General features: G+C 45.8%; 1 protein-coding gene across 6 annotated transcripts in view; it reads right to left on the reverse strand.

The window, feature by feature from the left end:
- Positions 1–21,613, reverse strand: part of RAD18 (RAD18 E3 ubiquitin protein ligase) — a 98,974-nt gene that overhangs the window by 16,248 nt on the left and 61,113 nt on the right. For 5 of the 6 annotated variants that reach the window (XM_075550387.1, XM_075550385.1, XM_075550384.1 and 2 more), the window contains one exon: positions 19,479–19,653. In XM_075550387.1, coding sequence (XP_075406502.1) covers positions 19,479–19,653 — 175 coding nt within the window. The remainder of the gene's footprint in view (positions 1–19,478; positions 19,654–21,613) is intronic. The other variant, XM_075550386.1, reaches the window with a different exon arrangement.

The raw sequence follows: 21,613 nt of genomic DNA on the forward strand, positions 1-21,613 counted from the left end.
CTTATCCCTATTTGGCAGACGGACATAAGCGTGGAGAAATCAGAGTAAGTAGAAAAAAGGAACGTAAATCCCAAGGTTGTTTTCTTTCTACTACACCATGTACACCCCAACCCGTGGTAGCAGAAAAATAACCAAGTTTTTAATCATAAAACCATCCTTAAGGGTCATGGGAAAAGCAAGTCCAAGAGTTCCACTGATCCCACTAGATCTAGGAAGACATGAAGAATTCTTTGCAGGTAAGAAAGAAAACCCCACAATTCTAGAAATACGATCAATTACATATGATAAACCCTTTGTAAAAACCGACCAAACAATAATTGAATTTGTGTGCCCCCTTAATATGCAAAGCCCCAATAGCACAAGGTCACCTGGCCTCCTCATTAGCATAAACCAGGGCGGTGAGACAGGTATGAAACTGTCATTCGATTTTATCAGTGAGGACGGTGAAGGTCAATTAACAGGTTGCCACTTGCCAGGAGCTCTCTGGAAACGCCAAGTCAAGGGCTGAGCTGAACTCCAACACTGGACCAAAGAGGACTGACGTGGAGATACAGAGGTTTTAATGGAGTGATAGACATCCCCAGGGCTCGATGTCACAGGTCTGAGATGAGGATCGAGTCTCCCGAAACACATGCCTCATTCACTCTACAGACAGCCGGCCTCACTGCCAGCCAGGCTAAGCTCTTTTGAAAATACAGAAGATGCTGACAACATGTCATGAATTGTGTCTCCCTAAATATGCATCGCCTTCCTAGGCCATGATTCCTAGTGTTCTGTGGTTTTAGATCTAATATAATTATCCTCCATTTTGTGATGTCTTGTAAATCCCATTTATCTTACAAGAGATGGAAGTGGGGGAGAAGGGGCAGAGAGGGCGGGACCTCACAATCACCAAGAGAGAGGGAGCAGTAAGACCCACTGTCTGACGGGGATGCTGCGCTGAGAACCCCCTGGTCACAGGGGACGCTGATGCCCCAAAGTGGCGATTTCCAGATGCTCCCAGGAGACCAGGGTCCTTCCTAGAGCTGGAACCCGAAGGACGTCCAGCCTCCTACACTGCGACAAAATAACTGTATGTTTGTTCAAGCCGCCACTTGTGGTCCTTCTGTCATAGCAGCGCTCAATAACCAAGACAAACATGTCCTGGAAAGCTCTCTGCTATCAGTCCGACAGCTTTTCCCTTAAACAACCACCTGGCAGTTTGCAACCTAGGTTGTAAAAGAACGCTGTTAGGCTGTTTTCTTTGACTATCGAAACATTTCTACTTACTTATAAACAAACAAACAAACAAGGATTGCATGTGTTGCTAACTAAGTTGATTCCAAGTCCTAAAGACCTCTCGCGCGTGTGCGTGAATGAAACTGTCCCATAGGGTTTTCTTGGCTGTGACCTTAAGCAAACCATCTGGTCTTTCTTGTATGTAGCCACTGATGAAGTTGAGCGGCCAATCTGCAGGCTAGTAGTCAAATGCGCCCAGAGCCCTCACATGGATGCTGCTGGCAGGTGCCACGGCGTCGGGTCTGACCACAGTGCTGTCCTCACAATTGTTCCCACGCTTGAGCCCACTATTGTAAAGCAGCCACTGGGTGGATCCATCTCCTACAAGCCGTCCAGTTTTCTCTGCCCCTCCACTTGACCAATCATGATGTCTTTCTCCAGGGACTGGGCTCTCGTGACAACATGTGCAACGCATGCATGAAGTCTCACCATCTCAGCCTTAAGGAGTGCTCCGGCCAGATTTCTTCCAAGACAGATCAGTCTGTCCTTTTACTGGTTCATCCTGCTGTCACTATTTTTCGCTGGCACTACAATTCTAACGCATCAATTCTTCCCAGTCGTCCTTCTTCGGTGTCCAACTTTCACATGCACAGGAGGCATATCAACGTATCAGGGCTGGGTCAGGTGCCTCTCAGTCCTCAAAGCCCCGTCTTTGCTTTTCAGTGCTACACAGAGGTCGTGAAGAACTCTGGGGGTGCAGTAGTTGCCAGTGTGGCTGCGGCCCTAAAGGTGGAAACCAGCAGCAGCTCTGAGGGAAACACGGGACTTTCTGCGCCCATAAAGGGCCACAGTCTCGGACACTCACAGGGTTAGTTCCCTGCCTTATAAGTTCACTATGAGTCAGTAGTGACTTAATAGCAGCAAGGTTTTTAAAAAATAGGTCTTGTGCAGCAGACTTACCTAAAGCAACACATCTTTTGATCTCTTGACATCTGCTTCCACGCGCACTGATGGTGGATCCAGGGAAGACAAAGTCCCTGACAACTCCAATCTTTTCTCTATTTGTCACGAGGCTCCCTATGGGTCCAGGTGTGAGGATTTGGGTCTTCTTACATTGAGTTGTGACCCGTGCTGAAGGCTGCAAACCTTGAGCTTCGGCATCCAGTGCTTCAGCAGTCCTGCTCACTTTCAGCAAGCAAGGTGTGCCACCTGCTTATCAAAGCTTGTTGATAAGTCTTCCCCTAATTCTGATGCCACATTCTTCTTCATATAGTCCAGTGTCCCTATGATTTGCTCAGCATACAGATTGAACAAGTATGGTGATAGAATACAGTCCTGAAGCACACCTTCCTGATTTTAATCCTTGCTTGTCCCTTGTTCTGTTTGCACAATTGCCTCTTGATCTATGAACAGGTTCCACAGGAGCAAATGAAGTGTTCTGAAATTCCCATTCCTCTCCAGGACATCCATAGTTCATTATGATCCACATAGTCCAATACCTTGGCGCAGTGAGTCAAACACAAACATCTTTCTGGGATTCCCTACTTTCAGCCAAGATCCATCTGACATCAGCAATGATACTCGCTTATGAATCGGCCTAAACCTCTGGCAGCTCCCTGTCAATGTACTGCTGCCACTGTTGTTGGATGATCCTTAGCAAAATTTTACTTCCATGTGATATTAATGATATTGTTCTATAATGTAAGCATTCTGTTGGGTCGTCTTTCTTTGGAATGAGGGCAAATATGATCTCTTCCAGTCAGCTGGCCAAGTTGCTGTCTTCCAAATTGCCTGGCAGCGACCAGTAAGTAGGTCTGGTTGCAACATTTCAGTTGGTATTCCATTAATTGCTGGGCCTTGTGTCTGGCTAATGCTTTCAGTGCAGCTTGAAGTGCTTCCTTCAGCACCACTGGTCCTTGCTCATAAGCTACCTCCGCAAATGGCTGAATGTTGACCAGTTCTTTTTAGCACATGGTGACTATGTGTACTCGTTCCATCTTCCTCCCTGCATCATTCAATGTTTTGCTCATGGAATCTTTCAATATTGCAACGGGAGGCTTGAATTTTAGTTTAAGATATACCGAATATATTCTTTTTTGGTTTTCTAACTCATGGTCTTTGCACATCTCATTATAATATATTGGGCTTTGGCTTCTCTTCTCAGGCTGCCCTTTGAAATTTCTATTCAACTCTTTGACGTCATCATTATTCCACTTGCTTTAGCTACTCCACGCTTAAGAGCAAGTTTCAGTGTCTCTTCCGACTTTGACCTTTTCTTTCTTCCCTGTCTTCTTGATGATCGTTTACTTTGTCCATGAATGTTCTTGATGTCCTCCCACAGTTCTTCAGGTCATCTGTCATTAGTGTTCGATGCAGCCAATCTGTTCTTGAAGATGTTCTCTACATTCAGGTGGGGCAGACTCAAGGTCATATTTTGGATCTCATGGACTTCTTTTAATTTTCTTTAGTTTTAACCTGAACTTACAGAATTGATAGTGTATTCCAGACAGATGCTGGCCTAGGTTTAGCTGCTGATATCGGGCTTCTCCAATGTCTCTTCCCACAGATGTAGCCAATTTGATTTCTGTGTACTCCATCTGGATTGGTCCATGTGTGTAGTTGCCTTTTGTGTTGCTGGAATAAACAAGTTAGCTATGAACAAGTTTTGGTCTTGCCAGATTCTATCATGCAATCTCCAACGCTGTGTCCATCACCAAGACCACATTTTCCAATGGTTGTTCCTCTTTGTGTCCGACTTTTGCATTCCAACCATCAGTAATTATCAATGCCTCTTGATTCCACGTTTCCTCAATTTCCAACAGAAGATGTGGGTAGAATTCTTCCCTTTCTTCTTCACTACCTTTTGTGATGGTGCATAAATCTGAATAATACTTAGATTGATTTGTTTTCCTAGAAGACAGATAATATAATCCTATAAGAGAGTCTTGAACTTCAAGACTGAGTTCCTTTTGAAAACAAATGCAACACTATTCCACTTGATTGTGTCATTCCAGCACAGTATGATTTTCTGATTCAAAAGGCCAAGATAGCCGTCTCAGCCAGTTCAGCTCGCTAATACCTAGGATATCGCTCTTTAGGTGTTCTACTTCATTTGTGACGATTTCAAATTGTCCTTCGCCATTCCGAGTACCCATTACCAGCAGAGTTTTGCAGCTGAGCTGTGCCCCAGCAGCACCTGAGGATCCTGAAGGCTTCACTCTCACAGGGTTCACCTGACTCGTGTCACAGCGGCTGACTCGCTCCAAGAAAGCGGCTCTTCCTGAGTCACAATCCGAACATCCTCTGACCCAAGGGGTCCCTCTTCTGACACTCTCTCCGATAATGTGCTGGTTTCACCCACCAGGCCTTTGGTGTCTTACAATGTCCAAAGCTATGTGTAAGGTTTTCGGTGGTCCCTTTCATTGATGTGGGGTTCTGAGTTCTTCTTGAAGTCTGTTCTTTGTCTGGAGGCTCTGCTGAGACCTGTTCACTTTGGGTGACCGTGCTGGCATTGGAAATCCCAGTGACATAGCTCCCTGCATCGCAGCAACCCACAGGCCACCAAGCACAACACACTGACAGACAGATGGTGGATGTGGAGGCTAGACGTTTACAGACTGCCTTATTTAAAACCTTTTCATTTGGTGCAAAATTAATTTTCATGATTAAAATTTTATTATTTTAATTCAATAGCAATTCAAGCTCCTACGTGCCCGACTCCCTCTGTTCCCCCACACTATCTTCTGCAATCAATGCCAAGAAACCGGGCCAGACCCAATTAACCACCTACTCAGAGCCAGCAGCTAAAGGTGAAACACTGCCTCAGGGCTGGCCAATTTCATTTAAGGTTGTTGACCACAAGTCTCAACTGGGCAATTGCAATTACCAGGCAATCCTGCAATACTTACCTGGTATGCTTAATTATCCACGTCCCCAAAACACTATTTCATACCTGCTCAATTCGCCTCCCTCAACCACACTGTGAAAATAAAACCAATTGGCTAGGCACTCATTCACCAGGTGTTATGGACTGAGTCGTGCCCACTGACTATGTGTTGTAAACCCCAGCCTCTGTCCCTGTAGCCCCACTTGGACTGGGCTGTCTCTGTTACATGTAGGAGATGGCACCCGTGTAGGGTGTGAAGACTCCATGTATTGGAGAATTCAGAAGATTACACACAAAACTGAGAGAAGCAGTGCTTAGGGAAGAGAGATGGGAAGCTACATAAAGATTGTCCAGGAGCAGAAGCTCAACGAGACAAGGACCTTCGTCCGGAGTGGACACACAGAGAAAGCCTTCTTCTGGCTTCTGTTGTCGAGCCTCCCACACTGTGAGAAACCCAGTTTCTGTTTGTTGAAACTACTTGCTGCGGCATTTCCGGTGCAGCACTAGAGAATTAGGACCCATGGCTGGCTCAGGTCTACCCACATGCGTCTTCTCTCCCACCCCCAGGGACGAAAGGACCTTTCCAAGGTTCACTCTTCCACTTGTGTTCTATGTCACACTTCCTGGGGCCGTCTCAAGACTTGGCTCATTCAATAGTTCCCCATCCCTCATTAGTGTCTCCGCCTTCACTTCATTCCTCTCAAGCGGCCTGTCCCTCCAGATACACAGAAAAAGTTCCTGAGAACTGTCAGTGGTTGCTGCCTCTACTTCCCTCAGATTTTCTCTAACCAGAGCTCTGCTCCGACCCAGAGCCCCAGACTGTTCCCGCCAAGACTTTGATGTGGCCAAGTGCAACAGTTGAACCTTCCTTGATCTCTCAGACTTCCCCTTGGCCAGCTTCCACGGTATTGCAGTCTTGGTTTCCCTCACTAACTGACACCTCTTCACTCTCCGTCTCTTTCTGCTGGGCCGCTAATTGTTAACGAATGCCCTCTGTCCTTAAAAAACAAGCAAACAAACCAACCTCACTGCCACTGAGTCCGTTCTGACTCCCAGCAGCCCCTACACAGGACAGAGTAGACTTGCCTCTGCACGTTTCCAAGGCTCTAACAACGCTTTATAGGAGGAGAAAGTCTCTTTTCTCCATAGAGGAGCTCATGGTTTTGAACTGCTGACCCTGTGGTGAGCTACCCACTACTCTGCCAACACTGTGCCTTACATTCATAGCTCTAGCCTCGACTTCTATCATCACCTACATCCTACCTGCTGTTTGATATTTCTATTTGGTTCACACCTAAGTTTAAAGCAAAACTCTCGATTCCCAATAGGAATCCCACTAACCTCTAACCAACTTGGCGCTGCCATTGCAAATCTCTCCATTTTGGCAAGTAGTACCACCATACACTAAGTTGCTACAGCCAAAAATATAGTACTCAATCTTGATGCTATGGCTTTCTTTGCTTACCGTATCTAAATTATCTGCAATTCTACTTCAAATCTATCTACACACACACACACACACACACACACACATATATCAAGTACATACATTTTTATCTTCACTAGTAATATCCCATCTGGGATGGATTATAGCAAAAATCCAACTGGCCTCCCTGCTTCTATTTTGGCTTTGTCTCTAGTTCCCCATTAATTCCTCACAGTATTTGGAGTCATACTTAAAAATGAACAAAACCAATCATAGCAGATCAATGTTATTAAAAATGCCTATTCCCCCCAATCAATCTATTGATTCCATACAATCCCAACCAAAATACCACCAGGCTTTTGTGGTAGCAATCAACAAGCTGGTTTAAACTTTACACAGAGATGCACACCAAAAAGCCAAACTCACAGCCATCAAGTAATTCTGACTCTCAGTGACCGAGTAGAACTGCCCTGTGGGTTTCTGAGACTGAGCCTGCATGGGAGGAGACAGCCCAGTCCTTCCACTGCTGGCCCTGTCGTTAGCTGCCCAACTCACAGCCTGCCTTCTCCTTACCGGCACAATCCAGAGGAGGAAGGACAGAGTTGGGGGCTCATGGTATATGATTTCCTATCAAGCTAATGTAATCAAGGCAGTGCTACAGTGGCACAAAGATAAACAGATCAATGGCACAGACGGAGTCCTGAAATAGACCCACACATATGGTCAGCTGACTCTCAACAAGGATTTCAAGGTAATTTAATGGAGCAAGGAAAATCTGTTCAATAAACAGAACTAGAACAACTGGCTACTCTCTGGGGAAAAAGTGCACCATGATCCAAAACGTCGTCTGTGTACAAAAATTAACCTGAAATGCATCATAAGCTGAAATATAGAAGATTGATATCTTTGTAATCTTACAGAAGTCGAAGACTAAGATTTTATTATCTTGGATCTACAAAACACCAATCATAAAAGCAAAGAAAGGAAAAAGATAAAGTCAGCTTCCACAAAATTACAAAGCTTCTGACCATCAGAGTACCCCGTTAGGAAAATTAATAGGTTATCCACAAACTAGAATGATGTTTTCACAATATGGAGATGTAACAAAAACTGGAAACTTGTATCTCTAACATATAAATGACTCTGACAACACAATAAAAGGAAAATGATGTAATTTAAAATGGACAAAAGACTAGAACAACAACTCACAAATGAAAATATACAGTTGGTCAATATGCTCATGAAAAAGAATCTAGTATCATCATCTATCCTCAAGGAAATGCAAATTAAATCCTCAACAAAATACAGCTACACACCCATAAGAATGTATGTAGCTTTTAACTGAAATTAAAACTCCAAATTCACTACCATGAAGCCGACTCCTAGAGGACAGAGCATCACTGTCCCTGTGGGCTTTGGAGACTGGGCGTCGGCACCACAGTAGACTGTCTCACCACGCCCCTTCAGAGCAGTTGCTGGCTTCAAACTCTTGACCCTGAGGTTAGCAGCCTACCACATAACCCACTACATCACCAGAGAACTAAATTTAAGAAGGCAGATAATATCAAGTGTGGGAAAGGATATAGAACTCTTATTAATTGCTGGTAGAAACATAAAATGCCTTTACTCCTTTAGCAAAACATCTGGTGGTTTCTTATTAAAACACCCACCTAGCCTGCAGTTAACAGGTGCTCACCCCCCAAAAATGGATCTAGATACAAAAAGACTAGTGCAAGCACATCTATAGAAGTTTTATTCATAAAAGTCTCAAACGAGAAATCACCCAAATGTTCAATAGATAAAAATATCCCTTCTTTATATTCATATAAAGAAGTATCGAGAGAGCAATGGGAAAATGGATAAGTGATCCGTGCAATGACAGACAGATGAAAATATCCGTTCTTTATATTCACATAAAGAAGTATCAAGCGAGCAATGGGAAAATGGGTAAGTGATCCGTGCAACCACAGAAACCCCTCCAAAGACGATGGTGATAAAAGCAGACCAATGCGGAAGGAGACATAGCCGGCTGCCATAGTGGTTCCGCCTTGGGCTGCTAATCAAAGGCCACCACCAGCCGCTCCGCGGGAGAAAGGCAAGGCTTTCCAGGCCCGTAAAGAGGGACAGACTGGGAAATCCACAGGACAGTTCCAACCTGTCCTACAGGGCCAGAATCCACTCAATGGCAGTGAGTTTGGTTTGGGTTTATTGTCCAGTTACTGCCCTCTGAGTAAAACCGCAGCTCCTTACAAAGTCCACAGCAGGGCTGGACTTCCCTCCTCCCACGCTTTCTTTCCCCACAGCATGGTCTCACCTGGCCAGACTTCCATACCCCGCAGCTTCACCAGTGACACTGCCTCCAGTGAACTGCTGCTTAGTTGACTCTCCCTTTAAATGCCCCAGCCTCAGAAGACCTACCCTAGCTGTACTTCCTCTGTGACTTACCACCACCTGGTCTGATTCTTTTTCCTGTCAGGCATTTTTGTTGGTTTATCTGGTAATTCATTTAACTGTTGGACAGTGTAATATAAGACAAAATAATAATTTATAAATTATCAAGGGTTCTTGGGGGGTTGGAGAGGGAGGAGGAAAAAGGAGGAGCTGATGCCAGGGGCGTGGGTGGAGAGCAAATGTTTTGAGAATGATGAGATCAATGAATGTACAGATGTGCTTTACACAATTGATGTATGTATGGATTGTGATAAGAGTTGTATGAGCCCCCAATAAAATGATTAAAAAAAACAAACATGGAGTAGTCAGTCTTGCACAGTCGTATGTAGTGCTTGGCACAGAATTTAAACCCTTGTAAGTAGAGGGTGTCTGGGCACACCCCCAATCTACTTCCACGCCTTCCTCAGCACAAAGCCAGATGTTTCCCAGCCTCCCCTGAAGGCAGTCGGGGCCCATGAGGCTGAGTCCATGCCCAGATTCTCAAACGCGACAAAGTAGTGGGAAGGTCTGAGCTGTTTCTTCACAAGAGAGAATAGTCGCAGGACTCCTGCTCATTGAAAAAGACACAGCTCAACGCCACCAACTGTTCATTATCTGTGGTGAGAGGATGATTTATCCAAGATGGAACGATCTAGCTAAAGGGAGGGTTGTACCCAATTCAGGTCACTATTTGAATCTCTCTAAACAAACAAACAAATAAATAAAATAAGGCTTGGGTAAGAAGCAGACAAAAGAAACATACAGGAGTTTCGGGCTGGTTTTTAGCACATCATGTGTGGGATATGTGTTGTTCCCAAACTATTATATACTTCAGCACCATTGACTAATATCGGCAATGACAGTTCTGTTTCCAAATAGTGGACACAAATGGAATGTAGGACATTATCTACCAATCTCAACTGCATGTTTCATTGACTCTCACCCACCCCACTGATCGTTTGTCGTTTAAACATACAGGCATCTGAACTGAAACATGGACCTCGAAAAAAATCACCTGAACATCCTTCTCCTGTCGGTACAGTCCCATCGGGTCCCTCTGTGCTGCCCACTTCCAGCCACCGTCGCTCCAGTACCGTCTCCCTTCCCCACAAACCACTGAGAGGAGCACGGGTAGTTGAACTGCAGCTGGCATGTCGCCTTCGGAGCCTTAGAACGTCTCCCAACCTGGCCCTTCAGCCAAAGAGGCGGGGGTCTCTCTGCTTAGAATCTGAGAAGCAGGTCTGACACAGGCCCTGATACTTTCTCATTTTAAAGGAGCATGAGATATGCTACTCTGAAACAGCGCCCGGCCGGATTTTGCCTTCAGTAAACGTTTATCCTGGATGGTCCTTTAGTTCTGGGAAAATAACGGATAGGGACGTCCACAAGCCTGTCACTTTACTACTACTCTATCCATTCATTCAATCGACTTAAACAAACACGGAGTTTCAATCTGATCTCACTGCCTTCCGAGGATTTGCTGAACAGAAAACGGAGTGGATGAAAGCATTATATCTGAATTCAGGAAGTGTGGTTTTCCTATTAAGTAGGATTACATGAGATTAAATTATTTTCTCTTAGTTTCAACGGACTCAGTCCTTGGCTTACCTGCTCAGAAACCTGGAGCTGCTTCAAATTCTGTCACTACCCTTCAACTCAAGAGATAACATGCATCTATTTCGCCATTATTTACTGTTGGATTAGTACAAGCAAGCTTGCGCATAGGAGTGTGCCCAGCCCCACGAGTCGCTGGTAAACCAGGGTATTAATTAATCCCGTCTCCACTGAGACTTCAGGCCACTCTGGCTTCTGTAGCCTGACATGCCACACACATTCTACTATTCTGTATGGGTTAAAAAAAGGGTTAATCAACACTGTATTCAAAAGAGACATATTCTTCAGTCAATCACTTAAAGCCGTCTAAATCATGATGAAAAGACTTTCTTTTAAAGGAAGAAACAAGGGCACTAGGTCAATTTCAAATATTGGCATCTTCCTGCCTCTCTGGAAATGTCTCATTCAGAGTATGATTAAACACTTATACTTCTAGTTGACTTATGAAATTAAGAAACAAAAGAAGACACCAACTCTAAGTCCCACGGGCAAGAATGTCTTTCTGAAAATCCAAGTTCTGTGGGCGGGGGTGGGGCGGGGGTGGGGTGGGGGTGGGGTGGGGGTGGGAATGCTTTATTTTGTTTTGATTCTTCCTTCTGTCAACAGTCTAAATGACTGCGAGGAAATCATCGTGATAGGTTGGAATATTCAGTCCCACAGGGAGAAACAAAAGATGCCTAAGATAAAAAGAACTCTTCTCCCATCACTTACAAACTTCCTGGGCCGAGGAGCTGGGGATGAGGCTGGGAAAGGGAGCGCACCTTTACCCGTCCTGACAACGTTCACTCAACTGCGCAAACGTGAGCCTTACTCAATGCCACCCCCCAAACCTCAAGGACCCACTGTCAAGTCAAGCCTCCAGGCTTTCATCTGGTCAAGGAGGGGAGTTTAAAAGCGAACTTCCACGACTGGATTTCAGGCCGTGGATACTTAACCTGTTTGTGATGGGCTCAATCCGCACATGCAATGAGGTGTTAAGACTAAATGACCTAACGCACATGAGCACTATGCCTCTGAATCCAGAGTTATGCCCAATGGTTCATGTTCGGATGCATCTGTTTCATTTTCTTTTTGTACCATGGCCTATCTATCCTCCAATCACAGGTTAGAAATGACTCTAATGACATGTGCTTATGCATACAAAAGCCCACGTTCATGAAACCTTTGTGGCTTCTAGAACTGGCTTCTGCAGATTGATTACCTTTTAAAAAACGTCTCTGGGTTTGAAACCTACAGTGTTTGACTGCTTCGGTCATTCGGGAGAAGACCATTGCGCACATACATAGTAACACACGGGAGTCGGCGCCAGCAGCGGTTTATTACGGACCCAGCTCGAGAATGCGGCTCGGCTTTCAGTACGAGTGTGGGTGTCAAAATCACTGAGAAGACACACAAAGTCCCACTGAACGACCTTCTAACAAGGTGACCACAGGCTATCATCCACCCGGAAGGCCTCGGAGAGCGGTACTGGCTACTAGTCAGCATGCCTTGTAGCCCTGGGGCAGTGGTGGGTGACATGTTGGTCTGCTAACCAAAGAGGTTAGCAGTTCAAACCAACAGCTGCTCCACAGGTGGAAGATGAGACTGTCTGCTCCTGTGAAGACTGACAGGCTCGGAACCCAGAGGCGGTCCTATGCTGTCCCGCAGGGCCGTTCTCCATCAGAATCGACTCGGTGGCAACTGAGTTTGGTTTGGCTTTGAAAGTGCACCAGGACAGGAAATGGAAGGCAGTCTATCCCAAGGAAACTGGGACACCAGGCCAGTCTATGTCTAATGATTTCTAACACTCCCATTAAAAAGCTCTTAACAAATGGAGCAATGCTACCTATACTATGGCCAGACAAAAATTCTGATGGAGGTCGCACATAGCGGCCAAACACCTGGCTGATCTGACTAAGTCACATCACACGTCCAGGCCTCTGTTTCCTTATCGGTGAAGGAAAGCAGCTGTGGTTAGTGACCTTTAGTACGTTCTAAGTTGGTATGTTTGCATTCTAATATCCCCTTTCCCCAGGCTCTAAAGGGCTTCATATCGTGGAACATCTGTCTATCAAATTTAAAAGCAAAGATAGCATGAAATGAGAAACGAGGGGAGAAGCTTTGAATTTCACAACTTCCAAGGTCACTGGAATAAAAATAAAAACCAGTGGTCAACTGGGTAAAAACACAGCATTTCAACAAACTTTAAGTTACACATCATTTGTATTCCATTCAATTTCATTCACCAGAACGAGGCCAAAGGGATTTTAAAACAAGACATACCTCAAGAAAGCTCCTAATTACCCATGTTTGAAGGGCAGGGATGTTGATGGACAACAACATTGTTGTGTGGGGGAGATTTAGAAGGAACTGGAAGCGCCTCTATTCAATCTACAGCGCTCGGAAACATGCACCGCTAGTAAGTCTTCTCGTTTCTTAATGAAAAGCTGAGTTCTGAACCAGGCAAGTAAGATGCCACCGCCGTTTCACACACCACAACACGTTCCCGCCGATGCAAAGGGGCCGAGAATGCCTACCAATGCAACTCCCTGCCAGAGAGTTGACTCTGCCTCACAGAACTGCCCCTGTGGGTTCCGAGATTGTACTCTTTGAGGGAGTAGAAAGCCCCGTCTTTCTCCCAAGAATGCCTACAAAGTGTACAAGATGCACGAAAAGTTTAAAAAAGGGAAACAGACTTCAAAAATTTCAACCTTACGAATGAGTTACCACATTATGCCAAATCAAACGTTCAATCCTACAGCCATCGTGCCTAAACCATGAGTGACGAGCAGACAGGCTGCACGCTTTGACCCCGCAGGTCTCATTTGGACCAGTCTGGGGCTGGAGGGAGTTGTCCATTTCTATACGGATTTCAGGTACACAAGTAACAAGAAGTCTGGGGTTTTCAATCTCTCTTCTGGTACACACAACGGAAGGACTTCCAGTCATTTCACAGAAGGATCTTTTACGTCACGGTAGTTCATAAATTTGGTAAATGCAAAAAATATGTGCCATTTAGAATCGACTCAGAATAGTGAAAACCCAAGAATTTAATGGAGAACAACCCCAAAGAAGCCAATCAGGTTGCCCAGTGAAAACGCAAAATAGTCAGCCTTCTCAGGGTGCCAATATGAACTGCCCCAAAGTGAAGGAAAACTTCACTTCTCAATAGCAAATAGCCTGCAGCGAGGAGAACATAAGATCCTTGTCATTCATAATCTGACATCCACTAATGGGAACCAGGTCACCCAGGAGGACGAGGCATCACAGAAACCTGTGCTTGTTACCCTTCACGATGAGATGCAGAGACTGAGACCCACCTGTAGGAGGCGACACCAGGCTGGGTAAAAGCAGTCGCACAGGAAGGCAAAGTTAATACAATAAAACAATGGGGAGAACGTAAAACTCTTCCCTCGTGCTGCATTTATGTACTACAGGCGGTCCCTGGGTTACGAACATTTATGTACTATAGGCGGTCCCTGGGTTACGAACATTTATGTACTACAGGCGGTCCCTGGGTTACGAACATTTATGTACTACAGGCGGTCCCTGGGTTACGAACATTTATGTACTACAGGCGGTCCCTGGGTTACGAACATTTATGTACTACAGGCGGTCCCTGGGTTACGAACATTTATGTACTACAGGTGGTCCCTGGGTTACGAACATTTATGTACTACAGGAGGTCCCTGGGTTACAAACATTTATGTACTACAGGCGGTCCCTGGGTTACAAACATTTATGTACTACAGGCGGTCCCTGGGTTACGAACATTTATGTACTACAGGTGGTCCCTGGGTTACATTTCTGTACTACAGGCAGCCCCTGGGTTACAAACAAGGTCTGTTCCTAACCGGGTCTTTGAGAATTTGTAGCTCACTTGGAACAAGTGCGTGCGGTTCTTGTTTAGCCTTATCTTAGCGCCAGGTTTAAAAGCTGCACAAGCAGCAAGTGAAGGTGACTGTGACGGAGACGAAGCATCAGTTACGAGTGGGGGTGGACATCGATCATTTTACAGTGAGGACAAATTGACATCAACAAAAAATGGAGTTCTGAGCCCCAAAGTAGTGCCCCTTTCAAAGATGGCAGCTCCCTCACCCGTCACACTCAAAGATGAAGGCTGACCGCCTGGTTGGAATGTGTGTCTCTCTCAAAAGTCCAACAAACAATCACATCTCAAGCATCAGGCTCCTTACAAGGCACGCTGCACCCCCAATGCTGAAACATGAGACCCCCGCTCCAGGAACGACTGCACTATGGCCTTCTTCCACCACTGTCGGGATGTCTGCTTCTTTATTCATCCAAGTTCGTCATTTTCCCTCTCTTGGGGTTCATCTTCTAGGCTGCCCCTGACAATGCTTGGTCTATCTAAACGCTGTTATTTAGAGTGGGGCAGCCTTCTTATAAATTGGTTGCAAATCTGAATGATTCAGATGGATGAACACTTTAGTTCTGTTCAAATCTTGGTATTAGCCTTGACTTCAAAACCATGTTTCCACAGCACAAAACGTAGCCTTTAGAGGTAAGCTCAGGTAGATTACTGAAAGAACACGTCTGCAGCTATCCACTGATCCCAGAGACGTGCTCCAACATGTGTTCTTGGGAATACACTCATGATCTATGAACGGAAATCCTAGGAACACTACGTTGTGACTCACCCTGCACTCTGTCTCTCTCTGCACAACCAGGCAGTGCAAGTAGGCACACCTCAAAATACTACTTCTAGGTTTTAAGTAGAAAAATAGTATTATTTTCATAGTCAGTTTTTTAGATTTTTGTTAACATAGAATCTCTGGTGGCGTAGTGGGTTACACGTTGGGCTGCTAACCTCACGGTAAGCAGTTCAAAACCACCAGCTGCTGCTCAGGAGACAGACGAGGCTTTCTGTTCCTGTAAAGTATTAAAGCCTTGGAAGCCCCTAGGGGCAGTTCTACTCTGTCCTAGGAGTTGAGTTTTGATTTTTGGAAATGGGTCCAATAGAAGACTGGCTGTGTGTGTGTGTGTGTCTCCACAGTACGTTCAAAGTCACACAATATTGTCACCTATCAACAAGGTGTTTCTAAAGACTTTCTAAAGCAGGGAAGTGAGTTTGTTCTGCCACACCCACCCTGTAGAGTGCTTTCAGAAATGGGAGATGATGACATCCAGCCCTTCTACCCAAGGCCAAGAGAGTTGTCTTTAGTGTGTTGGTAACATTGTTGATGGATTACTTTGTACTTCAGTCTATTATCTCACAGATGAGAAAATATATTGCTTCTCATTGGCAAGCACATTCCCTTCAATTTGTGGACCCACTGGGTTTAGAACTTTTTGAAGAATGTGACTCCTTCTTCCCCTGACACTACTTTTCTATCACTTCCACAACGGCTCCTAGGCATCTTCTGCTTCTCTTAGCAGCAGCAGGCATGCCCGGGTGGCACACAGCTCTGAGATGTTCTCAGACCTCCCTGCATTCTCCTGAAGTAGAGCCACGGCTATAGCCTATCACCCGTTTGATTAAGAAGGCACACAGATAAGCAAAGCCTGCTCCTGTCTTCGGTTGGGATTCAGGGCTGTGGCCGATCACATTGGTGCATGCCTCTGACTCTGTGTCCTTACCGCCATAGGCTCGCTGTGCATCTCACCCGATGGTACCCACTGCAGGCTGGAAGCACCAGGGAGCAGCCACCAAGCAGTGACTCACAGCCTCAGTTGAACCCTCAGGACTGAACATCAGGTGCCCCCAGTGCTATCTGGTTTGATAACACACTCCCTAAATACTGTCTCCCCCTCACTTTCCCAATTCTCTGCTCCTTACTCAACCCTCTGCTTCAGGGTCTACTTCTCAAGGGAGCGACCATTTCTAGAACTATACAATGCTACTCTTTCAAGAATGTGAAAAAGCAAGGCTGCGTGGCCATAGTAGCTTATGAGAGTCAGGAGAATGTGGTGCTAAGGTCGGCTAGACCAGGATTCAAATCCTGTCGTGTCACAAAATATTTGCATGGCCTCAAGCAACTCCTTTACCTTCCCATCTCTAACAGGGCATTGTCTGTGGGATAAATGATAGAACACAACACAAATGCTAACAACAAACGACAAACGCTCCTAGCATTCACCCAAGATTTGTAGGAACTGATAAGAGTAACTTGAAGAGTCAACTCACTCTTTCAAGACTGCAATCCAGTACAGTCCAGAAGACTCATCATTGGGAGGATTATAGAGAATGTCGAGACAGAGCTTAACGAGAAGTCCTCCATAGCTGTGACCCCAAGTTGACCCGCTCTCACCTGTCTCCCAGAGCATCCATCCTGTGTGTCCAGGGACAAATTCTCAAGGCCACTCAACTCATTGCCATCGAGTCGATGCTGACTCACCGTTGTACAGGACAGGAGACCTGTCCTGTGAGGTCTCAGAGACTGTGAGTCTTTATAAGAGTACAAAGCCCCATCTTTCTCCTGAGGAGAGGCTGGTGGTTTTGAACTGCTGACCTTGCAGTCAGCAGCCCAACTTGTAACCACCATGCCAGCAGGGCCAGCTAAGTAGAAGACCCAATTCTTCTCTAAGTGGTATGCGTCTTCCCTAGGCTTTCTCTGCCCCTCATTAACAGCCGGTCTCTGCACAGCCGGCCCGGCTCCTCCAGATTTAGTCTCTAGAAATGGAAGCTCTGTGATGGACAATTTTTGTTAACAAAATTTTGTTTGCCCAGTTTGTGTCTGTCATTCCCAGATGTGCGTCTGTCAGGAAAAACGCTTCCCCTCGGCCTCCTGCATGTATGCTGTGAGCACAAAGCAGAGGGGAGAGATCTCGGCTGCACCCCTTGTCCAAGCATGCAAAACCCCAATCAATCACCGTTGACTCCACCTGCTCCTGTCACCTGGGCAAGATTGAGCATCTCTGATCTCCCTGTCCATATGGGATGGGCCTTCTTTGGGTCCCCTCTTCTAGAGGACCACGGAGGTCACTGCTGACATGAACATCACTTTAATATCCCAGTGTCTTCATCGAGCCCACCTGACCCTAACAAAGGGACGCTTGCCCAGGAAGACAGGAGGTGTGACGACACTGCTGAGTCCAAAGACCCATCAACTGTTTAATGAACAGCATCCAAGCACACAGAAGCCCGGCTTCCCTCCCTCACCTTTCCCTGTCCACCAATCCTTAGCTATGATACCACAATCCTTATCAAATATTAACCCAAGATTAGACCTGTGCTGAAAGACCTGCCTGAAACCCAAATTCAAAATCCCAAGAAACAGCCCCTATTAAAGTAAGTACCCAAACGGGTTTTTCAAAGTACTTATTTCAATGGAATATAGGTATTGGACCTCGAAGTAAGCCAGCCCTTGTCATCAGTGAGCCACAGCAGGTAAATGTAAATATTGCGTTACCACAAAGAAAACCAACACCCTGCTTCACCAGCACATACGCTGTATCACGGCCTGACCGCATAAAGGTTAAAAAGGTAATTTATTGATCTAAACCAGAATGGCTTTTCTTCAAGGGACAAAAAAGTAGTATATAAAAGTGGCAAAACAATATGGCCATTCCTGTTTTCAAAATGTTCCTTTACCTACTTGCCCATACCTCCATCTTTGTAAGAACACACACACACACACACACACACACACACACCCAAGCACCCCATGATTAGGGCTAACAACAACATTCTGATTGTGTCCTTAGGAGGAGCCCTGATGGCAGGAGTTCTCCAGTTGGTTGTTCATGGAAAGGTTGGTGGTTTGAACCCACCAGCCGCTCACAGGACAACGTGGAGATCTGCTTCCACAGATAGGTACAGCCTTAATACTTAATTCTGAATTATTTGAGATTATTTCTCAAGAACCCAGGAGAGCAGAGGGGTCTGGGTATACTCCTAGTAAATATATTTTACGTATTATTTCTTAAGTTGATGTTTCAGATTCTATGTATCCATTTGATGTTTCAGACATAATATATCATGCTAGAGCATTCTCAGCAATTTTTAAATTACCAAATCACAAAGATTAAATTGTTTCCTAAGCATATTGGCATCCATATTTTATTGGTATATCATTTAAAATTGGCATCATTCATTCAGCAAGCCATCGACCAGAATCAAAACACGGTGAAAGCCAAAGCGACCATTCCATAGAAGGCCCTGGGCCAGAAGCACTGCCCCATAGCATCCCCGTGGAAATGCCCACGTGGCACATGTGGTGAGGAGAAGGCAGTCCCTGGAAGGGGCATCATGTTGAGGAAATAAGGGGTCAGTAGAAAGGAGGACCTGTGGCAAGATGGACTGACACAGTGCAGGCAATGTAACTCCATGGGCGAGGATGTGCAGGACTGGGTGTGTGTGTGTTTCATTCCGTCATCATCACAGGGAGGGTCTCTGAGAATGGAAACAGACTAGCAGTCACCCCCGCCCCCCTCTCCGGGAAGGGTCTGCTGAATTGTGGCGCAGACACACAGGAGAATGCTGCGCCCGGGAAACGGTACTCAGAGGAAGTACAACTATGGTGCATGCTGATGAGATAACGGAGCATGGAGCGGCAGACAGACATGGATCGTCATTTAACCCTATAAAATCGTCGCTTCTTTAAAATGATATTTAAAAAAATTTTTTTGAGGCGGAAGAAGGCTCTCAACATGAAAGCTCAGCCGTCCAACGCACTCAGTTAATTTGCCTGTTTTTCTGTACTCTTCTATGGCTGTCTTTCTGGTCCGCTCTACTTTCCAGTGCAGTTTTCTCCGTCACTCATTGTCTTGACAAAAATTCCACTGCCATTCATGCCCCCCCTACCCCCAACTCTGGGGAACCCACGCCACCCTCTGACCCGCCCATCCCTCCATGCCCTGCCCTGCTCCCACTGTTGGCAACACAGCTGCGAATGCACCCCACCTCAAAGCTGTCCCCTGGGACACAGACAGACGTACAACAACCAAACCTAGGGCTCTTCTTACCTATTGCAGGAGTCCGACTGAAGCGGGGAAGAAGCTTCTTCGGGAATATCAGTACTACTGGAAGAGTCCTCTGATCTATCAAGCTCCAGCTTCCCCGGGCAGCCCAGCTCTGACAGAGGGAAATGGTTTGTTACCAAGGGCATGCTGGGTAATTGCATTTCATTATCTTGCTGTCCTACAAAGGAAAAAAGTAATTAAAGAAAGGGTGCACGGGATCTTAAGGTCCACAACCGCTGCATGCGCACTGCTTCTACCGCATGGCTGCTTGTGCTTAGCCAACTAGAAACGAATGCAAATCGCTTCTAAAACTCTAGTCAGGATCAAGCTGCAGTGGTATCACCAACCACAAGCCGTGGTTGGCCCAGGTGAATTGATTGAAATAAAACTTCCCTGCGTGTACCAGCAGTGAGGAAAACCTTGTCATTCGAATGAAGTAACGAGACTATTTAAAAGGAAAGCTTCCATGCGTCATGGATTGGAGAACACAGTAACCAAAAGGCATGCTGGAAAGAAGGTGAAAGAGGGGTCTTGCCATCATGAGAGACCCATCCACAGTCCCTCACAGCATCCACATGGCCTAGTTCTACACGCGCTAGAAAGGATCCAACCACTGCCAGAGAGAGGCTCACTGCTGCACCACGTAACGTCGGCCCAACTTCTGAGCTCTCTTCCGGCAGAGAAAGGTCACAGCCTCAGGATACCACCATGGGGCGTGACCCATATAAGAAACAGAGGGGACTCTCGCTCGCTGTCTCTGCCTTTCACCTTCGTGCTTGCTGGGACTCTGCCTCCAGGGGCGGCCCTGTGTGGGTGGCCGGACCCCGAGAGCTGTCGGGGCCCTGCCGCATTCTGCCAACCTTGGATCCCCGTGACTCCCTTCCCAGGTGGATGATCTTGCTGCGTCATCAGTCTGCAGCTACCGGAGTCTGCAGAGGGCCCTGGCTGGCAGACCCTGGGGTTGGACTGGGCTGCGATGCCTTCCTCATTTCAACTTACTTCCCCGGACTTGCTTCTCTAAACAACCCAGCCTAACACAACGGGCATGGGCTCTCCTTTCGTGTGTTTCAACACGGAGAAGCCAAGTGTTCGTGTGGAGACCCGCTCACCACTAACAAAGGAGGCTGAAAGGACATCCTAGATTTTGTTATGCAAAGAAAATGGATGGAAAAAGCAGAGGGTCCAACCCCTTAGAAAGTATTTTCAACATACCGTAAATACTCGTGTATAAGCTGAAAAACTGGGGTTCGGCTTATACACGGGTCAGTGGTACCCCAGCGAGGTATAACATCTCGCTGCTCCCCGCCCCCCAGGTAACAGGATGAGCTCCCGTTATTTCACGGTGATTGCTGTTTCTCTACTGTTCACTCAAAGCCCCCCTGACACTTCAGGGCTTTGAATGTTTATTTACTACATCTAACCAATCAGAGCCGTCCTATGACGTGTATCTCTGAATAAGCCTTTTAAAGACCGTGTGCGAAGGATGTGGCATGAATGGATGTCATCTGGTCAAGCCTGACTAACAAAAGGAGGAAATCTCATGAAGCCTGACATAGAGTTAATAGCAAAGTGAGTTCGAGATGCATGGGAAGACATTCTGGAAGACATGGTGCGACGTGCCTTCCAGAAATGTAGCATTATTAATGCTATGGATGGCAGTGAAGACCGCTTTGTATGAAAATGACAGCAGTGATGGTGATGACGGCGATCTCAGTGAGGACAGCGTCTATGATGACCTCACACCAGCTGAAGCTCTGCATTGCGTTACGGATGATGATGAGGAATCCAGTTTTGAAGGATTTTAACTCTTTACATTTTAGCTTGGTTGCTGATTGGGCTCAGGGAATAGTACTCTTAAGTTATCAGTGTTGATACCTTATTGTTTTTGTTGAACCTATTTTCCACTTACTATGTTGGTTTACTAATTTTACATGACTGTTGTCCTTTTATTAGTTTTTATTTAAAATAAATATTTAATTACATTACCCTACTGATGTCTCAATTTTTAGTAATTTTTTTTTTAATTTTTAGTAATTTTATTTTCATTTGTTTTGATTATTTTAAGTCACCAATAGCTTCTGCATTTTCCACCCTAGGCTTATACTCGAGTCAATCAGGCTTTCTGGTTTCCCAGGTAA

This window comes from Tenrec ecaudatus, chromosome 5 (genome assembly GCF_050624435.1).
Source record: "Tenrec ecaudatus isolate mTenEca1 chromosome 5, mTenEca1.hap1, whole genome shotgun sequence".
NCBI classification, from domain to species: domain Eukaryota; kingdom Metazoa; phylum Chordata; class Mammalia; order Afrosoricida; family Tenrecidae; genus Tenrec; species Tenrec ecaudatus.